The 10,573-nt window shown below is 41.7% G+C and overlaps 1 protein-coding gene across 1 annotated transcript; it reads right to left on the bottom strand.

The window, feature by feature from the left end:
* Positions 1-3,977: 3,977 nt before the first annotated feature.
* Positions 3,978-8,330, bottom strand: LOC125903480 (E3 ubiquitin-protein ligase TRIM39-like). The gene is made up of 2 exons (XM_049600436.1): positions 8,252-8,330; positions 3,978-6,258 (listed from the first exon to the last, which is right to left on the bottom strand). Exon 2 carries the CDS (start codon positions 6,254-6,256, stop codon positions 4,571-4,573), a length of 1,686 nt encoding a protein of 561 aa, XP_049456393.1. The 5' UTR covers positions 6,257-6,258; positions 8,252-8,330; the 3' UTR covers positions 3,978-4,570.
* Between the last annotated feature and the right edge of the window lie 2,243 nt (positions 8,331-10,573).

Raw genomic sequence — 10,573 nt, 5'->3', positions numbered from 1 at the left:
AAAGAAAGCTAGTAATGTCTACATAGATTACACATGCAGCACAACATCAATGACTGACACTGTAGCACCCATAGTTTTCCATTTTATACCACATCTAAAAGTAATGACAGCACAGTGTGACAGTGACTGTACCTACCAGCAGTTCAGTAACAGCTTCTGCTGAGGTACGGCAACACCACCTGTACAAACCACACACAGAACTGCAGCACACTGTAATACCAGAATACCAGTAATAATATTGATAATTAGTCTACTTTATATTTAATCATAATTACATTTGCTCATGATTATTTTAGACAATAGTAGGGTTGTCTGTTGTAGCACAGCAACATTTTTTGTCACAGTTTTCATAAATATAGGCTACTGGGAGCGCTGGAGGGAGCAAAGCATACAGCAAGATAAATATATAGATAAGTGATATTACAGACAACAGACCCTCCCCTCAGCATTCAACCATCATTTCTTGGTCTAGGAAGTGACTTCCAGATAATATTTGATAATCTAGGTCCTGCATAATCAAGGAATGGCGTCCTTACATGATAAAATACACCAAATTTACCTCTAGACCAGTATGTCACATATTCCATGGGTAAGAGAGTTGGTGGCTTGTTTGAAATCCATTTCAGTGATACACATTTACGTGCAGCATATGTTAACACACTCAGCACTTTCTTCTGTAAACCCTTTGTAGGTGTGGCATTCATAGCAGAAGGCAAAGTGGATCCAAATCTAATTCTTTATCGAAAACCAAATTTAACTTTGAAACAGCTTTCAACCAAAACCTCTGAATATATACACATGTCCATATAGTGTGTATAAAACAACCAACCTCCTCACTACACTTCATACACAGAGCTGACTTCTTGGGGTCCATCTTGTGTCTCAGTTGAAGAGATATGTGGAGGCAATGCAGCAGCATGAACTGTTGTTCCTTTGTCGTTTTGCATATGGATATGTTATGAGTATGCTTGGTCCTCTCCTTTTTATCCTTTACATCGGCTTAGTAACATCATCCGCCGATATGGCCTCCATTTCCATTGCTATGCCGACGACGTCCAAATCCACCAAATCCATCACTACAGCAATCTGCTCCACACTTGAAAATTGCCTCACTGAAATGAAATCCTGGATGCAAACTAACTTTCTACAACTCAACTGTGACAAATAAGACATGATCATAATCAGCCCCAGTTCCCTTGCTAAAACCATTCATAATTTCAGCCTTAATGTTGCAAAGGTCGGCATGGTGGTGTGGTGGTTGGCACTGTCGCCTCACAGCAAGAGAGGTCCTGGTTCGATCCCGGGTGTGGGAGTCCTTCTGTGTGGAGTTTGCATGTTCTCCCTGCGGGTTTATAGGTACTCTGGCTTCCCCCCACAGTTCAAAGACATGCAGATTTGTGACTCTAAATTGTCCATAGGTGTGAATGGCTAGCTGTCTCTGTGTGTCAGCCCTGCCAGGGTGTACCCCTGCCTCTGCCCAATGTCAGCTGTCCCCTGCGACCCTCAAGAGGATAAGCATTTAGAAAATGGATGGATGTTGCAAATTCTACACTTTCTCCATCTACGCATCTACGGAGTCACTTTCGACAGCAACCTCTCATTTGAACTGCACATTAATCATATTACCAAAACCACTTTCTTTTCATCATATTACCAAAACCACTTTCTTTCATCTAAAAAAACATAGTTCGGTTCTGCCCCTCACTCACCTTCTCCACTGCAGAAACTCTAATTCACGCATTCATCACATCCAGACTAGACTACTGCAATAGCATTCTGGTTAATCTTCTAAAGTCCTCAATAAACTACAGTACATCCAGAACTCTGCTGCCCGTCTCCTCACCCAGTCCCACTCCCGTGACCATATCAGGCCCGTCCTTCAGAACCTCCACTGGCTCCCAGTACCTCAACACATTCAGTTCAAAGTCCTTTCCTCACCTTAAACCAGTCCCCATCTTACCTCACTGACCTGTTGCACCGTCACACCCCCTCCGCAGTCTCCGCTCCTCTGATGCACATCTCCTCTCTCTACCACACGGGGCCAAGCACAAAACCTGAGGGGACAAAGCCTTCTCCACTGCTGCCTCCTCCCTCTGGAACTCTCTCCCCCAACACACCCGTAACTGTTTTCAACTCCTTCAAATCTTTGCTCAAAACCCACCTGTTCAGGCTTGCATTTAATCCCCATCCTTGCTCTTAACTGTGTTTTACTGCTCTTATGTTGTTTTTAATTTGTTCTTTCTGTTTTTTTTGTAAAGTGTCTTTGAGTGTTTTGAAAAGCGCTATACAAATAAAATGTATTATTATTATTATTATTATTATTATTAAATATCTATCTTTGTAGCTTCATCTATGATCTGCACCCAAATGTCCTGAGCCCATGTTTGTAAGATTATCCAGACTAAGAGTCTGGATTATTTCATACCCAATCTACCGGATAATGAAAACAGGGGCAGGGCTTCCATGGTTGCACCTAGAACTGTTTGTTCTAGTTATTCTGTATATATTGTCTCTTACACAAAGCACTGAGATGTTTATTAAACAGAGCTGAGCTCTACTGGGTAAGAGTGTAAGATACGACTGTACATTGTGAGAATTTATTGTGTTGCTTATTCTGTTAAGACTTCTTGTTTACAACATAGCGTGGATTATTGATTGATTCTAATTTCAATGTTGACACTGACAGTGGAAAATGAAAAAGGTCACAGGCATCTTCCTTACAAGGGGAGAGGTTTAATGCGGCCAACAAAAGCAAGATGAAGACATAAACAGTGTGTAACTGTGCAATCTAAAGAAAGCAGTTGTTTGTACCTAACAGTCAAAATACTGAAGAGAGACGTCAGTGGTAACCTTCATTTTTGTTACTTTTGGGTGCTTGCCCGACCTCAGTAGGTAATTTTTTAATTTCTAACATGGGGGATGGACCATTATCTGTGCCCTCAGTGTGGATTTGAATGGGTATGTTTGCTCAGCTGGATTTGAACTGCCCGTGGGATTTGTAGAACATGCCATGTAAAATTACTTTTCTGACTCTTCGACTCTTCTTTGACTGTTGTCTCTCGTCTCGTCTTTACAGTGTGTGCGTGCGTGTATGTGTATCTCACTCACTTGAGACAAAACACTTATCAGAATGCCCAGATTTGACTGGCTAATAAGAATCACGAAAGATGATTTTACACCTGCAATTGGTCTGTGAGTTTTATAGTTGCTTAAACAGTGTTCCAAAGCTGTCCTGATTCAAAAAGAAAATCTCTGTTAATATTAAATAATTCTCAGCGGTTTATTGATGATAGGTCTGGGTCTGGATAGGACAGCGCGTGGGTCTAGAACTGAGGGATGGAGAGGGATGGGAGGTTAACAAGGGGGATGCAGTTAGGTCATTTTGCTAACAAAGGAGCGTCCACTTCTTATCTCTCCTCAGATCGCCTCGTGGTCAAATAAAAGCCAAAGGGAACATAAAGCCCAGTCTTGTTACAGGCAATCATAATGTTAAGAATTGGGTTTTACATTTCTCATTATTGACTTTTTTGCATCATGATACAAACTTTCAAGAGAGAACTGCGATGCAAGTATTGATTTCCCCCCCCACCCATAGTCTTTATACTGAAAAAGGCAAGAAAGTATTTTTTATGCCGTCGTGCCAGCGATAGCTGTGGAGGCACAGTAGCTCAAGAATACCTCGAGGGAATCTCTTCAAATTTGGCACAAACGTCCCCTTGGACTCAGTGATGACCTATTTAGATTTTGGTAGTCAAGGGTCAAAAGTCAAGGGGACTGTGACCTCGCATCCATCTCAATCTCGTGAACATGATATCTCAAGAACGCCATGAGGAAATATCCTCCAATTTTGCACAAAATGTCACAAGAGATTTTGGCCATAACTCAGGAATTCATATGCTAATTATGACAAATTTCACACAAACACCTCATAGAATAAAATGATGCAGTGATGCCATTTTATGTCCAAAAGGTCAAAGGTCAAACTTTAGTGTGACATCATAATCTTGCAAAAACATTTTTCTGGCCATTATTCAACGTCATATCCCAGCAACAGAAGGGGAGACATTTGGTCAGGTACTGAATTGGTGACACTAATCTTGAGTGCCAAACTTGAAACTGTGCTCATTGTATAGATCATCTTTGCTGCTGGAAGAAGATGTGTGTGAAGCATCCACACTTTAGAATACATGGCTTTCATCATCTTTATTTAAATTATTGTTTGCTGTCATGGTTACATGTAAGTCTGAATTAATATGGATATAAACTGTAACTGAAACTTGGCTGGTTCTCGATGGCATACAACCGCATGGCAATAATTCTAGTTTACAACAGGGAATTACATCATTGTCATTTTAACCTTTGCATTGTGGGTAATTCCCCTGATCAAAATCAATTCAAAAGAAATAGATTTGTTATAAAACATCTTATCCATAGATAAATCATATTTTTTTCTTTTTAGAATAATCAACTCTTCTGTTTTTGACAAAACTCTTCATTGCAATCAAACACATCAGTTGCATTTTAGTGAATATCACTGCATATCACAAATCAGAGTTTCTGAAGCTTCCATTCACTCTGTACGATTGACAGGAACAACTATCATCGGCCCCAGGTTTGAACCATATTCATTATTACAAGGATTAAAGTATGGGTGCAGTTTTTCAGTAAACACACACTCAGTAAACGAGTGAATGAGTGTTGCGGTCTGTACATCATAGAAAGAAATTTTCCCTCCATCATAATCCACAAACACGCCGATCCGCTCCACTTTCCCAAAGTGTACCGGAACATTTGGAGAACCGTAGGCTTCAAACTTATCCTCTTGGAACCAAATGAACCAGAGTCCACAGCCAGGACTCCAATCAATCTTCACCTTCCTCTGGATCGATGCTGTGGCCACGCCCAGACACCACTCCGTCTTCTCACCCACAAACACTTCGAAGTAAAACTTGCGTGAAGAGAAGCCTCTCTGCCCCAGAACTCCAAGATGCTTGGTAAACATGTTTGGACTCAGATTTCGGTCTCTCCTTGAGCCCATCCCGTATCTCACCTGTTTCCTGTCATTGGATACGATGAGCCGACAGTGAGCTGTATCAGGGTCGAGCTCAATGTTTTCCTCATACTGCTGCACGTAGCTCAGTGTAGGATCGTTTGACACATCTGTGCTGTCAGAGAGTTTTTGTATTTCTGTATTCATTTTGTTCAGCAACATTCGCAGTTGAGACACTGATTTGTTCAAAGACTTCTGTACATGATGTATCTCCGCTTGTCTGTTAAAACTGGTTGTGGGCAACGCCACTGTGTATGGTATACGGGATGGGTTTGGGATACTCTGGAGGAAACAAAGCTGGTCCTCAGTCTGTTTCAGCTCCCTCAGCTTCATTGCTGTCTTCTGCAGCTCAGTGATCTCTCCCTCCATACTGCTGACAAACCCATCTGCCTGTTTTTCTGCTACTTTCTGTTTCTCCTCAATCACCTTTACAAGATCTATCTGGCTCTTCTGGATCTCACAGACCAGCGCCGTCAAGTCCTGCATGCAGTTTGCTATCACATCTTTGGTTTCTGTCTTGCTTTGTCCTACAGACTCCTTTACGGCTTGCACCTTCTGCATTCTTTCCTGGATCATCTGATGCACTTTGGCTTCAGCGTCTCCCAGCAGAGCCTTTGTTTCATCATACGCTTGCTGCACAGGAGCCACGACATGATTCACGTGGTGCAAACCGGCGCAGATGTCACAAAGCAAAACCTGGTCATTATTACAGAATAAAGTCAAGAGTCTGGTGTGCTCCTTACAGATCCTGTCCTCCAGATTCACCAAGGGGTCAATCAGTGTGTGTCTCTTCAGGCCAGCAGCTCTGTGATGAGGCTCTAGATGGATGTCGCAGTAAGAAGTCAAACACTCCAGACAGGATTTGACAGCCTCTAGCTGGTTGTCAGTGCAGATATCACACAGCACCGCTCCACCGCAGCCGGCCTGCTGTTGGTCCTGGCTCCTGATGTGAGCGTCTGTCACTTTAAGCGACTTGAACTGTGATGCAAGCTCTGAGATGAAAGTGTTGACCTTGAGGTCCGGTCTCCTTTCAAATGCTTCCTTACAGACTGGACACTGGCTGACTGGTGTGTTGTCCCAGTAAGATGTGATACAGGACATGCAGAAGTTGTGTCCACATGGAGTGGAAACTGGCCGAGTGAACACATCCAGGCAGATGTGACAAAGAAACTGCTCTTCAGATAAGAGACTGTTGCTAGAGGCCATTTCTGAAAAGAAACAAGAACGGTTAAATTATGGCAGAAAGTTCACAGAAACACAACACAAAGCTGAGATTCAAAATGCATTCTTGACCTTAGAAACAGCAAAAAAAAAAAAAAAAAATCTTATTCAGTGGCTGCTGTGGAGCTGTCCATCGAATCACATGATCTAAATCAGCAGATGGAGTTTGGAGTTGCAATGGTTACTGAAATTGTTAAAAGTGACTTCTTTTTTTTTTCAGCGCAATTTGAAGAACCCTGTGGAGTGTTCCTCGAAACAAACAAAATTTATGTTAACATTTATTGTTTATTCTCAGCCCAGCAATGTCAATAGATGTTGATATTTGGTTGAATTTAGGTCGTGACATCAGGTGACCAAAATTCAATGTCAGGACAATGTCTAATGCCAACGTCAATTGTAGAATATTTTGTTTGTTTTAAGTTGTGTTGTTAAATGACCAAAATCCAGCACCTTTCAAACATCTCATGCCAATGTCATTTTGACATAGAATAAATACACTCCATCATAAGGTATGAGAAACAAAACCTGACGTCTACAAAATGTCACAATGTTAACGTCTGCACAACGCGTAATTCTAATGTTGTTAGACAGTGAGAACATCATCAACCTAGTTTTGATTTCAGACAAAATTTAAGGTCTGTCTGACACAAGAGTCCAACGTCTTTCTGATGTCATATGACGTTCATTGCCAGCTAGGACTGCATTTAGAGCTGAAAGAATTTGTCGATTAATCAAACTAATGACTTCCCACACATTCAATTATTTTCATTTCAATATAAAAATCTGGCATCATATACTGAATTTCTATTTTTTGGAGCTGGAACATTCATTAGGTGTGCTATGTAATATTATATATATATATATATATATATATATATATATATATTGTTTGGTTATTCGTTGCTCCACACTCTTGAGGTGCAGAGCATACCCTGGGCGCAGACAAAGCAGCAGAACACCAGGCGCAGTGAAAGTGATTTTTTTTTATATATATAATTCAAATTTTTATCTATCTATTCAGTGAAATCTGAACAAACCATCAGTGTTGTTACTGGAACTCAAAATATCCACTGGCACCTGGTAGGCTAGCTACTCATTCTTAGATCCAAAATAGTAATGTAGCAACCATCATCGTTGACTTCATCGTTGACCCTAGCTAACATGTTCATATGACACAATTTCTAACATAGATTCTGGAGGGGATGTCTTTTTCCAGAATCTTAGGATCACTTGAGCAGCTGTGATGACCCCTACATTCATCTCAATAAGGTCATGTTTAATATACATTTGGCAATACTGTTCGGTCCCCCATAAGGCATAGCTTTGGTGACTTAGGTACTGTCATACCCAAACACTTCCCTATGTGATCCACAACCTTTTCCCAAAATGGATTAACCAGTTTACATGACCAAATTGCATGTAGCAATGTTTCTGTTTCTGTCTGACATTTCCAACATCAGTTATTAGCCAGTACACACACTCTGTGGAGCTTACAAGGAATAAAGTAAAACCTATTGCCTCCTTTCTTGCCTAGTTCCCAGTATTTGGCAGTATTTTTCAACCATTCCTCATTGCTTAATTCACACCCGAGGACCTTCTGCCAAATGATTCTCAGATTTTGACAAAAATCTTTTCGTAACACACTGAAGATTTTGTAGAACATAGCTGCCCTGTGTGCTACACCAGGTAATTCCACAGAAGTTAATACTGTGAAAGTGAAACGAACTGTTTTGCACTGGGTTTTAAAAAAATGCTTTCACTCGCCTCTGCTGCAGCTTTAGCATTAGAGCTTACTGAATGGCCCTTGTGTTTGGATTATTTAAACAACTCCAGCACTTTTTTATTGTGCACGAGGAAGCAGCATTTCCCAACAAAACTGCTCAATTAGCAGCGAGTGGGATGAAACTGCAACCTAGAATGACACAGACTTTACTCGTCATGTTTTATCAAGACAGTTCTGGTTCTGTAAAGATTACTTACGTCTCACTGTGTTGGTCTGTCACGGAGAACTGATACCGTGGTTGTTTCCTCTATTTTACAATGTGTTTCCCTGTTCCAGTTTCTTCCTGTGTTTCTTAAAGGGAAAGAGACACATTTTTGTCTGTGACGTCAGAGGCTATTGGAGGGTTGGATACTACAGCAGTGGGGGCTGTGTTCGGCTCCAGTGTGAGTGTGTTGTGTATTATTTATTGTTTGAGGATAGATTTCTGTTTTAGTTCAGTATAATTCTGCCTGATTGATTTCCTGTCTCTCTCACTTCCCAAAACACATTAGTACAACCCACCCAGGGGAGCCACATAGGCAGGAAAAGTGTGACTGATTACCAAGGGCCCCAATGGGAAGGGGCCCTCAAACAGCCTGAAATGAAAAGTTTGGTTTTGTTTATAGTTTTTTTTTTTCCAAGTAACTATTGCCGTAACTAAATAAAAATTGGCTAAATGAACCAATTGACTGAACTTTGTGTTAAAAAATAGTGGAAGCTCTCTGAGGCCCCTTTCACCCCTTAAAGGTGCAAAATGGTTTAGTCCGCACCTGCATAGGATTCCTCTCTAAATGCAGCAAGAGCTGTGTGAGTGACCAGCAACGCTACTGAGGCAACAACATACACCGTCATGTCTTTCCCCAACAAAGACATGACAGACAAACTGGAGCTCCAAAAACAAAAAGAAAGGAAGAAAGAAAGGAAAAGGAAAGAAAGAAAACTGACTTTGTGGGAAAAAGGATCATAGCTCAAGAGAGGCAGGGGGAAGATTGCATTTGTATAGGGGCCAGAATTTGGTGCTATGATCCTGAACCCACTTAATACTGTGACTGATAGCAGTAATGCTGTTTGTGAGTTCACTGTTTGTTTCAGGAAACACTGAATGCTCTGTCTGTACATAATGATCCATCTTATCTGTTTGAGACAGCCACAGTACTGCACCACCAACACATACCATTCATTCTTAATGCGCTTTTATCATTACTGTGGCCATGACCTGTTGTCTGTATGTTGAGGATAACAGCGTTAAGTATATGGATATGTGGAATATGGATGGTGCACAATGCTGCTTCAAATACTGAGACTTTGCATTTAAGCAGCAAAATTAAAAACTCCCTGTGGGCTGATAATAAATCCAACAGGACATAAAACATATTTTCAATCGATTTTTAGTTATTATAAAAATGTCCTGACACCTCTAATGGAGCTGGACTCATCATGAAAACAGCTGCTATGTAGGCCCACCATTTTGTTTTCTTCATATTACCCCTGGATTGTGTGTTAAAAAAGTAGAAGTGTCTGGTATGTAGAGAGCACTGAAGGTCACTCACTGCTGATCCTCAGATCATGCTGCGGCACCAAGAGACTGAGGTATGCCCTAATTAATTAAGTTGCCAGTGCTGTGCCATATGCTTAAAATGTGCATAACAACCTACCTCCTTCAATTTTGAGATGTACATATGAATCCTGCTGCTGTGTGATGACTACAAGTAGCCTAGGCTACCTCATAAACTCAAAAAGAAAAGATAGAAACTAAATGCAAACAGTTGCAGTGAACAAACAGGAAACCCTCAATTGATTTAAGCTTTAATGGCATTTAAAGTTGTATGTTGACCAGTGTGTTAATCTGGAGCTAATAGGATGTGAAACTGCATAAGGTCAAAGAGCTTTTCCAACCTCATCCCACCTAAATTCAAGAGTCATGTTGCATCTTTGTCACAGTAATAGGGAAATTGTACAAATTCTGATCAGCCTTTCACTATGCAGCTGCTGGTTTCATTGTCGGCACTAGATGCCGCTAAAGCGAGCTCTCTGATGACGTCACGTTTGTCCAAAACCCCAAAACCTCTATGAATGAGAGCATTTCTCGCCGGGTGCGGTGGCGCGCGCCTGTAATCCAAGCTACCGGGAGGCTGAGGCTGGCGGATCGTTTGAGCTCAGGAGCTCTGAGCTGCAGCGGACTGTGTTGATCGGGTGTCCGCACTAAGTTCGGTATCGATATGGTGCTCCTGGGGGAGCCCGGGACCACCAGGTCGCCTAAGGAGGGGTGCACCGGCCCAGGTCGGAGACGGAGCAGGTCAAAGCCCCCGTGCCGCTCAGTAGTGGGATCGCGCCTGTGAATAGACGCTGTAGTGCAGCCTGAGTAACACAGCGGGACCCAGTCCTTTTACACACTGTACACTGTTCAACTAACAGCTGGGACAACACACACACTCAACAACAGTGTGTTTATGTGTTACAGCAGCTTTATCACTGCTGCTTCATTTTCCTGTTTTCAGAAAAATCTTCAGACACCAGCTCTGTTTGTTTGTGCTACAGCG

This window comes from Epinephelus fuscoguttatus, linkage group LG16 (genome assembly GCF_011397635.1).
Source record: "Epinephelus fuscoguttatus linkage group LG16, E.fuscoguttatus.final_Chr_v1".
Classification (NCBI taxonomy): domain Eukaryota; kingdom Metazoa; phylum Chordata; class Actinopteri; order Perciformes; family Serranidae; genus Epinephelus; species Epinephelus fuscoguttatus.
This window is presented reverse-complemented; position numbering and strand designations above follow the sequence as displayed.

Bases quoted from the DNA above. Each gene is read 5' to 3' on its own strand.
- LOC125903480 (XM_049600436.1), bottom strand. From the start codon at position 6,256: ATGGCCTCTAGCAACAGTCTCTTATCTGAAGAGCAGTTTCTTTGTCAC.